This window comes from Bemisia tabaci, chromosome 4, assembly GCF_918797505.1.
Source record: "Bemisia tabaci chromosome 4, PGI_BMITA_v3".
Taxonomy (NCBI): domain Eukaryota; kingdom Metazoa; phylum Arthropoda; class Insecta; order Hemiptera; family Aleyrodidae; genus Bemisia; species Bemisia tabaci.
Window position 1 is genome coordinate 62,235,989 of NC_092796.1, and position 17,916 is coordinate 62,253,904.

Below are 17,916 nucleotides of genomic sequence, written 5' to 3' on the forward strand. Positions count from 1 at the left end.
CACGGTAATACTGACGAGACGTTAAAGAATTCTAGCAAAATATACTGCTTATCAACGGTGTAAGTCGGCAATCTTATAACTCGTTTGCGGTGTCTGAAAATCTCCGCCTCTATGTTAATTTTTTAAAGGAGAACAAATTGACATCATTCCTTGAAGTTCACGCAGAATTTTCTTCGCACAGAGAAGAAAAATCACGGCAGTTTTAAAGAATTGCCGTTGAGTAGTTTTCCGTTCAAAAGATAAAGTGCGACAGGAAGTCTGCGACGTCGCAAACCGAGTTATGTGATTGCCGACTTACACGGTCGATATACAGTTGCGAAATGTTACCTATGGATAATTGCCATAATTTTAGCGCAGACTCAATATTGACACAAAATTGACCCAATTAATTTAAGGAACTGCGTAAATATTGACCCACATTGCCTAAATATTCTTATTTTAAATGGGTACCATGAGCAATCTTGTCCATTCAGGCGGTTTTTATTTTACTATTATCAGAATAGCAAAAATTCTTCGTTAGTAACACCGTATTTTCTCATCTCCAAAAAAAGACGGTTTGCTCAGGTGACACCGGGAGTTGAGAATCTTCAGAGGAAGGTTATGCAATAGACATAGAAAATAAATAGATACGTCAGTTGTATTTATCCGTTTATTTGTCTATAAAAATTGCGTAGAGTAGTGTAATTTTCACACATTTTACCGTGAAATCGGGCATTTCGCCGTAAAACCGGACAGATGGGCATGAGGCCTAAATGCCGGATTAAAGCATCTTCATACGGGGAAGTATTGTCATCTCAATCATTTTAGTACAGAAAAAGTGTGCCACTCTCTGATTGGTCGGCGAGTTTTAAGCTCTTGTGGTAGCTCCTCCGCTCCTTGTTTGGTCCAAAATTTAAACCATAAAATTGCGGTAGAAATATTCTTATATACAACTTCTGAGTTGAGTTCTGATCAGCCTTTGATGGATATTTTTTGCAGAAAACACTTTCAGTTCTTTTGATTATCACTTATTTCTTGTCCGACAATATGAATTCCTCTTTGTCGGGTTCGTTAACATTGTGCCACGACTCCCTGAAGCAGAAAAAGATCTTTTTTCAAAAATATTCCGGGGGACGACCCCCCTCTCCCCAAGCATCATCCGAATAAACCCCTATCGCAACGAAATTCCACCTGGCTACAAGAGCTATATGGGATCGCAATGAATCAATCGGAAAGTGGCCCGAAGATGGAAATTCTCTCCCGTATACAGAGTGATCTGAAAGTCCCGCACCACCACCAGCAGGCATCTCTCTTGTAACTTTTGAACAAATTGAGATGGAGACTTGAAATTTTCTGAGTGCCTTTAGGTCCAAGAAAACGATGTTTGAGAACCCCTAAAATTTTAAAGGGGCCACCCTGAAAAGAGGAACCCCCCTCCTTCCCCCAAGGTCATAGCGGTGATGCGGGACTCTTGGATTTTTGGATCTCCCTGTGTAAATACTCCACACCACGCCGCACAGTGGATCGCGTGAATTAGAAAGGTCGGACATGTAATTTCTGATTAAAACTGCAAATTTTGATGTTTATTTCGTCACATTTTGAATTTCAAGGGGTGTTTTTAGTTGAAAATTTCACGAGGAATCCGATGGACCAACTTCTAGAACCTCAAAGTTTTGTATAAACGGAGTTATGAGCGTTTAAAGTTTCCAAATTTTGTCCTACCTCTTCCATGAACTCGCGATCCACTGTGCGCCGGCGCGGATCCTGGCGTTCGCGTTTGGTTTCAAAAATCCGTCATAAACCCTGTTAAAGACATTTGGACGTATTTGTGCTATAAGGAACTATGTGGAAGCGGAAAGATGGAGTGTGCTCGTGGAAGCTGGATAAGAAACAATGGAAAAGTGGATATAGTTCCTTTTGAGAAAACGGAAAAGCGGGATTTGACATTAAATCAAAAGGAACTGAGCGCTAACTCGTGAGCCGTGGGCATGTGACAAGAGCGTCGTGGACAGGGCTCATGAGTTAAAGACCGATGACCCACATGACCCACTCGTCGTCGCTCGTGTCGCGCCCGGTCCTCACCGCTGACGTCACTGACGCTTTTAAAGTCCCAATCAATCTTATGGCCCGAGCACTAACGAGCACACCCCATCTTTCCACTTGCACATAGTTCCATTTCGCACAAATACGTCCATTTATCGATTGAACAGAGCTAGGTCCGATTTCTCATTCGTTCTTTTTCTGACTCGTCATAAAACTCGCAAGCAAGGCTCTTTGTACCCCTTGGTCCTGGTCATCATCGTCGAGTCGAGTCGGGGTGCGGGCCCTCCGCTCAGAGCCGTGGGCGAGACTGGCCGCGAAGACCCGGACGGACCGGGAACGGCCGTCGTCGTTGCTGCAAGAGAAGCTGCACTTGGTGCTCGCGGTTAAGCCGCAACAGCGGCTTCTGGTGTGACACTGCGCGTTCGTGGCTCTCACGCAATGGATCCGCTTCGACGCCGATAGTCGGTCCCAGGCGCTCAGCATAGCCTGGCACCGCGTCTCGGCTTGGATTCGCCGAGCTTCGCTCTTGTATCGACCACTGCACAAGTCTTGCTTCACCAAATCCTCGAATCTGCTCCATAATTCACCGGCAGAGGGAGACTCATCGTCATTGCCGAGCAAGCTGCACCATTCATCTGCTTCTTGCCCATACATCATGCCCCGAACCTGAAAACCCACAAAATGACGGTGGAAAAAAAACCGCAGGCTATGGAAGCCGTACTTATGCGGCCTATGCAGACATACCGTCCGCGTTCCGGGCTCAGAACCCAAAAATTCCGGGTGTAGCATCCGGAGCAGTCAAAACTACGGCTTCAGCACCCGGAACTTGCGGTTTCTGAGCCTCCGGGCTGATTTTTGAAATTTATAGACAAAGAAGACAAAAGAGATATGGGTGGATTCTATTGGTGGAAGCGGGTAGTTGCAATGGACAAAGGAGGTAAGTAATAGACGAACTAACGGCAATCGACAAGAGACCCTTGAGTTAGTCCATCATTTCCCCACTTTCAGTACAACAATCATCCTTGTTCAACCAATAGGATTGCTCCATTCTCCCTGTGTCTTCTTTGTCTATTGATTTTAATAAGCAGCCCGCCGGAACGGACGGTATGTCTCTATAGCTTGTAAGTTTTTTCAGTGGATAGATAGACATGATCCGATTTCGATGTCGATTATCGATTAATCGAAGGTGAATATTTCAATTTGATGATCGATTATAATATTATTATATTATTTAAATTCGATTGTTAGGGAGTTTCCATAAATTATTCAGCGCCCCTTTTCGGCTTGTTAGACTCCCTTCTCCCTTTAATGCCCAGCATTCCAGCAACGCAACTTCGGACCCCCTTTGGCCCCTTTGATAATTACGTAATGCTTGACGGAGCCCCCCCCCCCTCCCCCCCCGGTAAGACTCCAAAACTAGTGGGAAACTGTTGAAGGTAAAGCTGGGTATTTGAAGTAATTTTAATCGGTGCGCAGGTCGGTGAGCGGCCCATGTGCGTTGCCCATGAGACGAAATCGAACGCAAATTTTAGTTTGACAATTTCTCCCGATAGCTTTATTAGCTCTGTCGAAATTGATGGTGCGAGATAAATGTGTGTATTTTGATTGGACATTTATTCGCGCTCCTCGATATATGTTTATTGCCAATGCTGCAGAATGAAGGCCAACTCAAGTTGACGATATTTGCCAACAGGTAAACGCGTTTTTGTCTCTTGGTTCTATCAAAGATTATGGAGCGAGATTACTGAGTAAGTGCATTTTTCCATCAGGTAACTATTCAGGAGATGTTTGTTGCCAATGGAGAATTAATGAAGGGGAACTTTAAATGGAGGATATCCATCAATAGGATCAGAACGTTTTTCCGTGAATCAAGCTTATGGAGTCATGTTTATGTGACGCTTTCAACAACATTCGTCTTCTCTGCCTGACATCGAAGGTTTATCGTTGGTTCAGTCAAAGCGTACTGCGAGACCGCTCCCGACAGTGGCGAAGCGTGAATGATCGATTATCGATTTTCCCCCATTGGAGCTGTGGTAAAGAATCGATTATTCAAGTGTTCGTTGCGAACACCCTGCTTATCAATCTTTTCTATAGGTTTTAATGGCAGATCAATCGACTTATCGCAAAGCACGCTACGCCACTGGTTCCTGATAAATGTGATTAAAATTACATTCAAGTGGAGGCACTATAGATTTCTGAGTGTTTCATGATGAAGGAAGGTTGAAGGCCATCAAGGCGTCGAAATCTAGACACGAACATTTTTTCTGTTTATTAAACGCGAAAAAAGCCACTTTTCTTTTTAAAAGTAAAGTCGTTCATTATGAACGTCCTTGCGTTTTACTTACCGTTGTTGTCATTGTGAGGATCTCAAGAATGGCACAAATCACGGTTGTAGTAAGATTCATTTTCCAAGAGAACACGGCCCGTCTCGTCAATATGCGAGCGAAGCACACACACTATCTAACTAGTAAGCTTTACAGCAGAACCGAATAGGAGGAAAACTGTAGGTCAAAAGACCATTTATATAGGGAATACTAACCTCGAAGTTTGGAAATAAAGTCATTTAAAAAAAGTTGTATCGGCAAAAATAGTCAAGTGTAGAGTTGCGTCAATGCGAGGGTCACTATTTTTGTCTTCCATCCAGCTTCACAGTAGAACAGGATGGAAATCAGGAGATAAAAAGAGCATTTCAAAACTGTCGAGTAACTCAAAAACATTAAGTGAAAATCTGCGTCAATGCGTGGGTCACATGTCGCGGACATGTCGCGGCAAAAACGTACTAAAACCTCCGTTGAAAAAGAGAGAACAATTGCCTACAACTTTAAGTACAGAGTGAAAGTAGAAAGCTGCAGCAACGTGTCACCATTTTACTTCCTCCTGTAGCTACCCCACCATGTATAACTCCTCTCAGAAAAATAATCCATCAAAATGCTTTTAACCTTTTTTTAACCTCTCGTTCCGTTAAATCATGTTTGATGTACGTAACATCCTGGCCTGTCCATCGAACACATTTTCTATTCCGTCAGTTTCCATTTTCTCTTTTCTTCCTCTTCTTTTAATGTCAATGTGTGAAAGTGTAGCCGTTGAACACTGCTGTGCTCATAGGCGGAGCCAGTCACTTCAAACGATGGGAGCAGAAGAGGGGGTTCAAGGGAGTCTCCCAGAAAATTTCCAAAATTTTCAAGCAAGGTAAACTTGCTTGAAAATCACGTTGGACACATGAAAAAGGTCTAAAACCCACTCTGTAACGCGCAGTCTGCGTAGTTCACAACACTTTCTTTTAAATTTACCGCGTACGCGGGCAGTTTTTCTTGGTGGCCGGCAGTCAGCTATGTTAACACGGAAGGGGACCCAACCTAAATAAACCTAAGAGTATCTTGAATTATCATAAACTTTCCTTGCGTAAGATTTGAATTGATTCAACGCTTTTGTTCTTGCAGAATTAAGAATAAAAAAGGAAACAAAGGCTTGTAAACGATTGAAATCATTGGTACAATAGAAAAATTTAGTGAAATCACTCCTCTGCCTGTGCAAACCTGGTCGCTCAGCGGTGGCTGAGAATAACTGCCCGGAGACGCGGGAAACCTGAAAAGGCGTGTTACAAACTACGCAGATGGTGCGCTGAGGAATAGATTTCAGACTTTTTTGACGTGCCCAACGTGATTTTTGTGCAATTTTGCCTGAAAATAGTACCTATATTTAGCTGTATCTCTTGCGCGCAACAGAAGAACAGACTCATTTCGTCACGAATAATCACCAAAATATTAGCATACTCCCTTCTTCTTTCCTCCGTGCCTTCCTTCTCCCTTCCTTCCTTTTTTATTGCATGAACTGCAAATTATGACATTTATTTCGTCGCATTTTCTTTTTTAAGGGGTGCTAATGGAAGAAAACTTCACGAGGAAATCAACGGCACCACTTTTAGAGCCTCAAAGTTTTGTACATGTATAAACGGAGTTATGAGCTTTTAAAGTTTCCAAATTTTGTCCATTGACTCGATCCACTGTGCTACGTCCCAGCTGGATCCGCCCATGGCTGCGCTGAGGAAAACACCTCATCAGCCTTCCGATATCACAAAGTTTATCCTTTGAGAAAAAACACTAAAAAAATGGCCCGAAACTGTATGTAACAAAGTGGAAAAATGGTGCTGGGTCCACACCATTTCGCGAGGAAATCAAATCCGGGAAATTCCAAAAATTACAATTAGAGTCAAAATTTGTTTTACTCTAACGAGTTCTAACGTATCCAGTAGTTTATCCTTTGATAAACCGCAAATTCTCCGCGAAAATGGGGATTATTCTTCCCACAAATTTTTCAGAGAATTTTACTCACAATTTAGTCCAGTGTAGCTGGAATTTCAAGTCGAAGTATTCTTATTTTTTGTCAAGAATAAATATTTTGTACTTGGAATTTGGTAACGTTCGAAAGTTCTCCGGAGCTCGGCAGACTTTATTGCAGTGTACGTGGAATCATCCTTGATATCACAATAATTAATTCCATTTGTGTTTAACTGTTCAAGCAGAATTTTTTTTTTTTTTATTTTTTATTTTTTTTTAAACAGTACGTTATCGCTTCGACATTAACAAAGCCCGACCACGCAACCGTCCATTTGAGGTTGGAACAGGGATCACCAAATGTGAAACATCAAGATCCTTTGGTCAGTGCCTCCTATCTACGGGTAACGGGTCATTTTCGCGTTATTCCCACAGGCGTTAGAAGGCTAGAGCACAGTTGTGAAGGAAGGAAACTGATCAGAAAAAAAGGAGATACGGCAGGTGTATATTAATTTCTATATTTCCATATTTGGTAATGAATATCGCGCAGAGCAATGGGAGATTCAACTCTTACGAAAGGATATAGATCACGGCGCTAATGAATGGAAATTGAAATATGTAATAATAATAATAAAAAAGAAGAATAAAGAATGCGCCCATCGTGTATCGCGTGAAAGTTCTTGATTTTAGTTTTAAGAAGCTGCCCATGAACTAAACTGCTCGATAAGGATAAAATTGGACCGCGTTCAGCAGAAAGGAACAAAGTCACACCAGCGATTGCCAAATTTTACTGGCCTATTGAATTTTTTTACAAGAGAACGTTTTTGCGGTTTCCTTCGAAAATTTTAAGGAACTTGCTTTGTACTATGCAGGAAATTCACGGACATTTGCATAAAAATCCGCACCACCGTTTTCACGTAAAAAATTAAAGAATCCAATTAAATTTGGCAATGATGGTCTGATGTGGCTCGGTTCCTTTCTGCTGAACGCGGTCCAACCATTCCACTGGAAGACCAGCAGTGGCGTGGCGTGCTTTGCGATGGGTATATCGATCGAGCTGCAATTTAAACCTTTTGAAAAGGATGGAGAAACAGGGGGATCACCTTGATAACCGATTTTTTACCGCAGCTTCAAATGGGGGAAATATGGACAAGGATCATTGACGCCTCGCCACTGAAGACTAGGGAGATCCTGGATTGCCCCATCTTGAACTTGCTCTTCTCGGTGACGCGGGACTTGGTCTCGTTCTGGGAGGGACTGGACTTGGTGGTCTCGTGGCCGATTGGTCCCCCTCGGGGAGTGTGAGTGGTGGTCCGCCTTTGTAGCGCCTCCGCCTCCGTGTGGGCACCGTCGAGAGGCTCACCGCGGAGACCCGCCTGCGCTTGCCGCCGGAGCTGCTGCTGCAAACGAAAGTGCATCGGCTCTGCCACCTCCAAAGGCCGCACAGCCCCCATCTCGCATAGCATTGCGCGCCTTCGGCTACCGGGCAGCGGATCCGCTTCGTCGCCGACACACTGTCATAGTACTCCAATATGGCCTCGCACTTATCATGAGCCATTTGCCGGCCATGATCGTCCAGGTAGCTATCGCTGCATAGGTCCTTTTCTACCTCCTTCACGAACGTTGGCCATGTCCGATCGGGGGACGCTTCGCTTTCTAATTGTCTATCCGGCAAGTACATGCACCAAACCTGTGAACACATGGTAGACCAATAGTAGACTGATATAGTGACCACGTCATTCGATATAATATCCAACTCTCGGTTCAAACCAACATAAACTAACATAACCTCATATACAAGTTCGTCGTGAGTTTCCATCGATGATATGCCTCCCATCGGCAATCCGAGGAGAACAACGCACATTGAAAAGACAAGAAGGAAGAGGATCCTCAAGCAACAACTTTAGAATTTAAGAAACTTTAAAAGGGAAATATTACAGGGGGGACGCACACATATAAACACATGGTACTTAATAATAAAGATAGGTTTCAAGTATCAAAATGTAAATCAGGCCTTCCGGCAACAACCTGCCACACGTAGTTCCACCATGAATAAACCACAATGAACACTTTACTTGTTCAAAAAAAAAAAAAAAAAAAAAAAAAAAGTTCGTCTTGAGCTAATTCTGTTACTTTTTCACAATTTAGTCACTGATCGGTCCTTAATCAACGAAGGGAGGACTCATTAAACCCGATAAATTCCGATTGTGAGAAACACTTGAACGCATTTTACCACCATGACGCACCAAGGGCGCGAATCAGAAATGAGGTCGGTGTTGCTCTTTTACATCTTTTCCCTTTTCTTCTCAAAATAACCACCGTAAATGGTCCTATTTCCATACCTAATAACTTCCATTTCTTAACCATTGTATTACATGTCTCTAGATGGCTATAGGCTCCTCAACTGGAGTAAAAGCCACTTAAAAACAGAAGAAGAAGGAGAAAAAACAAGTTTATGGGTTTGTTTTCCTTTGAAGCATGACGTGGCCACTGAATCGGTCTATAGACAAGGTACGATTTAAGCGCTCTGATTATTTGTTGCTCATTTAAGCTCTCACTTCGCACACGATTTGCGCGTGGAGATTACTGAAACTAACCCGTAACCAAGACTCGAACTTTTTATTTCACGTTGGCCACGAAAAATTTGAATTTTACGCTGACACGAAAAACCAGAGTCTACGTGTATATGACTTCACGTAGTAGAACGGTTCTGGCCGCTAGGCCTCTTCGAGCAGTGTTCCTCCCCTGTCCTGTGCTGTTCTGTAACGTAAACAACGTGCACCAACTTAGCCGAAGCGCAGAAATTGACGTTGCTATGTTTTCACACTGCAGAGATTCTTACGATTAGTATATGCGATTCAACTCAAGTAGATAATGCACTGAAAAAAAAAAAGATTAGTAGAATTTACCATTCCTTCACTCTGTATTTCACACAGCGTCAATTTAGAGTCAAAGGTGTTACCACTGGTACATGCAGGTATCCTCTGGCAGAATCGATTTGAAGATTGGTAGAATTTACCATTCCTTCACTCTGACACACGTCGTAGAGTCAAGTACACGTACAGCAGTACATCCGGAATCGATTGAGATTGGTAGATTTACCATCCTCTGCAGGTGAAATACAACGTGAGGAAGGTAATCTACCATCTTTCTATCAGTGTGGTTTTATCATGAGCGGGAAGTTTGAAATTAGCATCGAAAAGCGTTAATATCTTTGGTTGAAGTAATTTTCAATAATTTTCGTTGCAGAAACTGTGTTTGACATGAAATTCTTATAAAAAAATTACATCATAATGCTTACATTTCGCACCTTCATCCAATGAATAGAACCAGACGCAATGATGCGAAATAAGTTTGTTTACTTTGGAAGAATTACGAAGTATTAGACGCGAAGAAGGGGGGGGGGGTGTTCCAAGCCAACTCACGCTTGTCCGCCCAAGAGGCCGTTCATGAAATGTGTCATGTTCAAGGAGGAATGGGGATGTTAAGTAGAGGGTGCCGCGCCTCTTTGTTTTTACTTTATACGGTAGGGATCTAAATGCTTCTGGTTTCTATTCGATTGATGATGATCATCTGATAAATCGACCATATGGTGGGAGAAAGTATTGAAAAGGCGAATTGCGATGTTGCCAAGGATATGTGTACACGGAGAAAAAAAACTTCGTGCGTGGGACCCGAAGTTGAGGTCATATGGATCTCTGAAGTTTTCGGATCACGTATCTAAAAACTGGCGGTCCAGCTGCCGAAGTTCGGGTCAGACATCTGAAGTACTTCAATACATACCGAGGGGTTCGGGTCACACATCTGAAGTACTCCGGTACATACCGAAGTGCCTCAATTTCTGACCCGAACTTCGGCAGTTCGACCTCAAGTTTTCGGATGCGTGATCAGAAAACTTCAGAGATCCATATGAACTCAACTTCGGGTCCCATGCACGAAGTTTGTAGAGTGATGAAACCATGATGAAGGAAGGTCAAAAGCCATCAAGGCGCCAACATCGGAGCATGAAAACTCTCTTGGTTTTTCTTTAAATGTAAGGAAGGTGTTCGCTTAAGCAGTCCAATATGGGAACCGTGCGTCGTACTTACTGTTGCTGTCGTTGTGAGGGTTCCAAGTATGGCACAAATCACGGTTGTTGTAAGATTCATTTGCCCAGGGAACACGGTCGGTTTCGTCAAGATGCGAGTGAATTTTTAAGTACGCGCACCATCGAACTTAAGCCTCACAGCAGAACGCGGAATAGAAGGAAAACGGGAAAATAAACAGCATTTATACGGGAAATACCCACCGCGAGCGAGTGAAACTAAAATGGGGGGAAGGAAGAAAAAGAAAAAGTGTGAAAATAAATCAAGTGAAGACTTGCGTCAATGCGCGAGGGTTACTATTTTTGATTTCCAATCAGCTTCGCAGCAGAACAGGACAGGAGTGAAATATTGGAGGTCAAAAGAGCATTCGTACACAGGAAATACGCATTTCACAAAAAAATATCATGAAAAGAGCTGCGTTATTACGAGGGCCACTCTAGTACATTGCCGCGCGAATGATGGGCTTGTGATAGATATAGCTCGGCAAAAACTTACCAAAATCACTTTTGAAAAATAAAAAAAAAAAAAATTTAAATCATTCCAATAACTACTTCAAAGTAATAAAGCGCAGTAATGTAAATTTGATTATTTCCTTTTAGTTCCTTCACAGGTTGTACAGCGAAAGAGAAGTTACTTAGTTATCCAGATGTTTTCTGTGCCATGAACCTTCTTGCTCCTTCGTTCCAACACTCCAGTCAAAAATATTTTTGGCGGAGCCTCGGTCTCCTCGGCCGCACGTAACCTTCCTCAAGAACTTTTTTTAAATATCCAATTCCTAGGGCCGTATTCATGTTCGTCCCTTTAACATCACTTTCCTTGGGAGGCTTTATTTGGTTAACATTGTGATTCAGGAGGGTTTGAGGAGATGCTAAATATATTATCATACATGGATTGCATTTTGCAAAAAGGAACCACAAGCATTCCAATGTCGCTAAGATTGTGCAACTTTTTTCACCTTGCAAATAGAAACTGATCATTTAAACAAGTTTTATCTTTACTCCCAATAAACTATAAATTTACGACGAAAATTACCTCCGTAAATGTAATTTTCTTCGTGCTTTATGTAATTTTTTTGAAAGGATTTAAGTTGCACAATCTGAGCAACATTGAAATGCTCTTGGCTCCTTTCTGAAAAATGCAGTCCACATACAAAATGGACATTTTCCAAACTTCGAGTAAAATTCAGTAGCGAGGCTCCGGACTTTGACCCTTTAAAAAGATTACAAGATTTGAAATTTTGACGTTACAAAAAATACAAAATAAATAACAACATCTATGCAAGTATGGTAAATTTTAAGAAACCTTAAAGTTTAAGGGGTCCATACCTCAGGGCCCTCGGGGGAAGGGGGGGGGGGAGCTCCCGCATCTCCGGCCGCTCAGTCCCCTTGTCCATCGGCTCGGACTTAGCCGTTTTCGTGCAGGCATATGCTGAACAAACTCCCTCATTGTGGATCCTAGTAGTGGATTCCACTAGTGAATTGGGACTTGAAATATTGTCTTTCTCGCTCGGGTCGGGTCGGTACCTTTCGATCAAAAGAGGGCCGAAAGGGGAACCCTAACCTGCACACAGGTGCTGTAAGGTATCAACCTGTCCCGTCTGACCGCATACCACCTAACCTAACCTATATCTAACCTATATGATGGTGAGGTGGCCTCTCTCGGCCCTCTTTTAATCGATAGGTACCGGCCCGACCCGAGCGAGAGTGAGAATATTATAATTCCCAATCCACCAATAGAATTCACTATTAGGATCCACAATGAGGGAGTTTGTCCTGTTCCAGGATGGACAAGGAGACTGATTGTGAGCAGAAGGGAGATGCGGGAAGATCCGCACAAAGAGGAACGGCCGATAGCCTCGAGTTAGGTTAGGTATAAGGCGCTGGGGCCTTAGGGCCCGTGGGAGGTGGGGGTGGGAGGGTAAGATTAGGTTTTAAGGACCTTAAAGGTTGTCAAAATCATGGAATTTTTCTTTAGTATTTTGTACTTGTTGCGATGGACAATCACTGTAAACCCATTAGCGGATACTTTTTAGTATTTCACAGCTGAATTTTACTGAAGGTTCGCAAATTTTTTCTTTAATACCATGTGGAGAATCCTCTTAAACCCTTCTTCATCATGATGATAACCGTATCGGGCCTCCTAGGGAAAGGAGCTGTTTAAGGGAAGAGCATGAATACAGCCCTTACAATTAGCTGTCGGAACTCTGCCTAATATCTTTCTCTCTGTACTTTGTTGTGCTATTTCCATTTTTTCAACATGTCTTCTTACTTTAGTTTCTGAGGGGTGGAAGGAGGAAGAAGGGGGAAAATGAAGATTTTCTCATGTATAAAAAATATTTTGTCATGTCAATTGGTTATTGGGACGCATATCCTCTCGTTTATCGAATTTTTTTTTCCATAACAGCTCATTTTTCTCTTTACTCGCATCTCCTCCTTTATAATGTGCAAAAGTTTCGGCACTGAACACTGCCATAAAATCGTATGAGCCTTCAGTCGTTGCTAAGTTTCCTTTGATAAAATGCAATGTTTTTGCGGAACTCACGATTGTGTTTCTTCCAATTTACATACATACATGTAGGTCGCTTTGTAGCACACCCTCGCGCTCTACGACCCCTAACCTCTACTGCCCTCTGTCGAACCACAACCCTTGGGCCTTGGGGCATTGAGCACCTTAACATTTCTCCTTCAATCCCCTCCCTCCAACCTTTCATTGGGCGCCCTCTGCGCCTTCTCCCAGGAGGAACCCAATCAAGAACCTTCTTTGGCAACCTGTCTCCTGCCGTTCTCGGAACATGACCATACCAGATGAGCTGTTTCGTCATAATGTCATGCACGAGTCATCGTGTCATATTTCTTCCAATTTATGAGATCATTTAACCCATGCAGTGTTCGAAACTCACAGGCGTCAACGCGCCAAATGCGCCTAAGAAATCGGTCATGGCGCCCAAGAAATTAAGGATCTGCGCCAACGTGGCCCTAAAAATTGTCCCACTCCCTCATAAAAGAATCCTAATTTTTCTGTTCAGTTTTCAAATTTCAACGCACGGCATTGGATTCTAACTTTCCACTAAATGCGCCGTGATATATACGCAAAAAGTCAATTTGGCCCCTAAAAATATTCAATGGCCCCTAAAAATCGAGCTTGATGGGCCACACGGCTCCTGAAACTCAAAGGTGAGTTTTAACACTGATTTCACCGGCAATTCACTCTGTGATACCTGAAAATTTATAGTCAACCATTTTGATCTTTGGATCAGCTTCCACGTACAATGCCAGAGGTCCCTCCCATCTCATGGGATAATGGGTCAATTATACGTGTTCCAGACTCAGTTAGAAGGATAAAGCTCATGTCAGGGATGGTACAGAACAAAATTTACGAGGATAAGTCAATTAAGTCAATTGTATTGGTTTGTATATTTGTTTATAAATATTGCGTAGAATAATGCAAAGTTCAACTCTTTCTGAAGGATATAAACTGTAGCACATTCAATACAAAATTGACTACTTCGGTAGTAAAAAAGGAAGGAAACGGAAATAATATGTCCGCTGAAACTCCCATGAAAGTCCTTTATTTTAGTTTTAAATAGTTTTATTTTAGTCCATCGCTTTGTCCATCAATTTCAATAATGATGCCTGCAGGTCCTTCTTGAATTAGAACCGCGGATAGATCCTCGGCAAGGAGACTCGGAACGGTCGGGCGAGGCTGGCCGCGAAGACCCTTTTGGTAGCAGTCGGTCTGTTTATGCTGCTGCATTGGAAGCTGCACCTGGTCGTCCACCAGAGGCCGCAATACGCCAGTTTGAGCTTGCATCTCGCGTTCTCGGCGATCTGGCAGTGCTTCTTGTCGTCCCTGGGTAGATTCATCCACTGGGCGAGTATGTGTTGGCATTGATTCTCAGCCAAGGATCGCATGATTGCGTCCGCGTAGCGACGCCGGCACTGGTCAGCGTCGACCGCGTTCACAAAGTGCGCCCGCAATTCCGCATCCGTCATTTTGAATTCCGCATCCATTTTGGAATTCCGCATCCGGATTTTGGAATCCCTAGAACGTTTTGAACCGAATGTTTTCATATCAGTACCCCAGAGTCAAAAGGTACCTAACTTTATTTTGATCTTTTCGAGAAGTTAGGGGAAACCCGCGCGTCGGCCCCATTGATTCCTCTGTAAATCGCCATTTTTAAAACCTTGTATCTCATAACGGGCGTAAAATAGGTCTACCTTTTCCACACGCAGAATCGTTAATGAAGATTTCGAAAACGCCATTAGCTCGATTTTTCCAAAAATGTGAGTCAGGTACCTTTTGACTCCGGGATACTGATCTGGAATAAGGCAATCAACGATAGAAGGTTTCAGACTGCGCGGGAGTTGGGGGATATAGATAATAAGATTTTTGGATCTGCGTTCGGAAGCTGGCTCAGGGCAAAGGGAGCGTTCATAAGTTACGTAATGCTCTAAGGGGGGGGGGGGAGTGGTTATGAGCTTGGAATAAGGGGGGGGGGGTGTCAGTGTCAGAGTTACGCAACCCTCGATCTTTAGACCTAGTTGTAAAACAGTTGTACCTGCAAGTATCTGCATGCTCAGGAAGGTATCCTTTAATTTCCCCTCTCCCCTTCCCTCTCCTATTCAGTTTTTCCAAATAGCCCCTACTCCGCCGCATTCTACCCGAAAGCTACCGTAAATGAGGGACTTGGAAGTGAAGTATTATAACTCAGCCTAAAGTCTACTTAAAAGGAGGGGTTTCCCCTAAGTTCTCATGGTTATGGTTAAAGAAATCAAGCTAAAAGCCAAAAATAAATTAAACAAGTAATATTTTAAACTACATGTAGATGATAAATATATAAAACTTACAAGAAACAAAGCAAAGTATGTAAGATGCAAATGATTCCAGGATGTAGTTGCAATAGATTTGTATTTCCGCTTTACTTAGTTTGCTAGTAGGTTTATAGCTTTTTTATTTTATTTTGTAAAATTTTTCCACTTGTTCCTTAGGTATGCACTGAAGAAATCGCAGTTTGTTGGCGGTTGAAACGTTTGCTTTGTTTTTTGTTACTTTCATATTATTTCTCATCTACATGTAGTTTGAAATATCACTGGTTTAATTTATTTTTGGCTTGTAGCTTGATTTTTCGATCAATTTCTTCGCTGCTTAGCCAGTCAAAGGCATTAACATGTGTCTCATGGTCTATGATAATGTACGGTTTACTTACCGTCACTTTTGTTGTAATGATGACAATTATTAAAGCACAAATAACGCTTGTTGCACGATTCATTCTCTGAGATGGAACGCGGTCAGCGTCGCGTCGTCAACACATGAGCCGATAGTCAAGTACACGCACGACCTAACTGTTACGCTTCACGGCAGAATAAAATAGGAGGAAAACGGGATGTCAAAAGAGCTTTTATACGAGAAGTGTTGGTTTAAAAACATTGAAAAACAGATACAAGGTCGATCAACCCAAAAAAATTAAGTGAGAAGCTGCGTCAATCAGGGGTCACTCTGACATTCCCTTATGGAGCTTGTAAAAATATCTCGGTGAAAGCTTACTAAAACTGCTTTTGAATAAATGAAAAAAACCCTTGGATCGCTTCAATCTGAATAAGAACTACGTCAACCCGATTCCCCTTTACAGCTACTTCTTACGCTCACAAAAAGGGGAAAACAGTAAAAGCTATCTAGATTTTTTTCAATTTTTTTCGAACCTCTCATTTCGTCAATTTATCTCCAGTGCGCATCACTTCCTGTCGGTCTAACTCATTTTTTATTCCCACTTCCTCTATTTTCTCTTTACCGCCTCCTCTTCGTTTTCAACGCGCAAAAGTGCAGGCGTTGAACTTGAGTGACAGACATGGAATAATCCTCAACTATGACTAGTCACTGTCTATTCTTGCCAGGGGCGTAGCTAGGAAATTTTTCTAGGGGGGGCCATGGGACCACCTCTCGTGATTAAGAGAGCGAGGGAGGGGGGTGAGGAATGGAGGATCCCGTTTTTCTAGGGGGGGGGGGGGGCAGGCCCCCCCAGGACCCCCTAGCTACGCCCATGATTCTTGCTGAAACGCTGTGGTAGAACAAAAAGGTTCCTCGCTTCTTCTCTTTAGCGGCACTTGATGGCTTTCGGCCGATAGCACCGTCCACTATACAATGCTCAAATCCTCGCTTACCGCACGAAGGACGTAACTCCGTTCCGAGCTTGCGAAATTGGCTCAAAAAATTCAATGTTTTACCAACGCATACGGTATACCTGTGAATTTTTACTCGAAAATTTGGCAGATTTTTCCATGAGATCAGGAGCAAAATTAGTTAAATTTCCGATTATAAATGCCCAAGATCATTTCTGTAAAAGTGCAAATTCCGACGGGAAATTTGGGAACATCGAAATGTAGTTACATGTAGTTACGTAGTTTCGTGGGGAAAATTACCAGGTTTGAAATATTTTTGTCCTCGGCTCAGCATCCACGGTAAAATGCAGAAAGCACCCTTACGGAATAATGGGTCAGTAACGCGTGTGTCAGACGCGTTCAGAAGGTTAAAGCTTGCATACATATGTCAGAGGGAGTTAATGAGGCCAAGTTTGCATTTTTTACTCAAAACGTTAACAGAAAAATACCTCCCGAAAAACAAGCTTTTTGGTGTTATACCCCATGGTAGTGTCCCCCATGGTGTGTAGAGCACTAATGTAGAGAGGGCGCGGCGCGTGCATTGAGTCCCATGTAGACCTTTAGGAACCAAAAGAATGGTGAGGACCCTGGATGAGAGGGGCTGTTGCCATCTTTCAACGCGTATCAGACGCAGTTGCCTTCAATACGAGCTCTATACTGCCGTGCTGAAAGAACGTATGAACATTCGCAAGTTGCCAAATTTCCACCAATAAAATGTTCATTTTTGAGGAAAGTCATAAATATTTTTCCGTGAAGTTCTCAGCTCTTTTATATTAAATTGCGAACAAAAGCGGCCGAAAATTTTGAGGAAAATTGCTCACCATTTTTACAGTAAATTTATTTTTTATTGAAGGAGATATGGCAACGTCTGGAGGCTCATACGGCGTTTTTCCTTAGCGCGGCCAGGCCCGCCACATCCCATCTCGGGCCCTGGTACCAGTTTTAAGGTCCGGGCCCCAAGCACGGAGGGGGGGGGGGGGGGTCCCCAGTCAAAAGAATATGAACTATGCAAAACGATAATCCGGGTATCGGAACTTGGCTGATTTGAAAACGCCTTCAAATGCGGCGTGATACCTCACGCATTCCGGAGAGTTCAAATAGTTGTATCGTTGCGCCGCAAGAATGTGACGGAAGATTTAAATGGAGATAGCCTCCATGCACGCTGGGCGTGTCGATTTCCTTTGACATTTTTGCGCTGGTGAATGCACAGCTGAAGTGCGCTCCAGCTAGAATTGTATTTAGCAAATGGGTGATTTTTCTGCGTGGATTAAAAATAAACAAGTGGCACGGAATCAGGGTTGCCACAAAAATTTGGAAATGATTTTCCCTGACTTTTGCAGGTTTTCCCTGACGAAAAATGGATAAATTCCCTGACCTTTG

At 42.9% G+C, this 17,916-nt stretch overlaps 2 protein-coding genes across 5 annotated transcripts in view; one reads left to right on the plus strand and one right to left on the minus strand.

Annotated features, from left to right (window-relative positions):
* PGAP1 (GPI inositol-deacylase) overlaps positions 1–17,916 on the plus strand; it is a 60,696-nt gene that overhangs the window by 15,741 nt on the left and 27,039 nt on the right. The window lies entirely within an intron of this gene.
* On the minus strand, positions 6,365–16,817 carry LOC109031761 (uncharacterized). Of its 3 annotated transcripts, none has more exons than XM_072300229.1 (2): positions 10,385–10,512; positions 6,365–7,986 (listed from the first exon to the last, which is right to left on the minus strand). In XM_072300229.1, the coding sequence occupies exons 1-2, from the start codon at positions 10,442–10,444 to the stop codon at positions 7,477–7,479; spliced, it is 570 nt and encodes a 189-aa protein (XP_072156330.1). In that variant the 5' UTR covers positions 10,445–10,512; the 3' UTR covers positions 6,365–7,476. The 3 variants fall into 3 exon arrangements, 2 of the variants coding, with proteins under 2 accessions (XP_072156330.1, XP_072156329.1); XM_072300228.1 differs by lacking the exon at positions 10,385–10,512 and adding an exon at positions 15,588–16,803 and having other exon boundaries at positions 6,367–7,986; XR_011899833.1 differs by lacking the exons at positions 6,365–7,986; positions 10,385–10,512 and adding exons at positions 13,421–14,422; positions 15,588–16,817.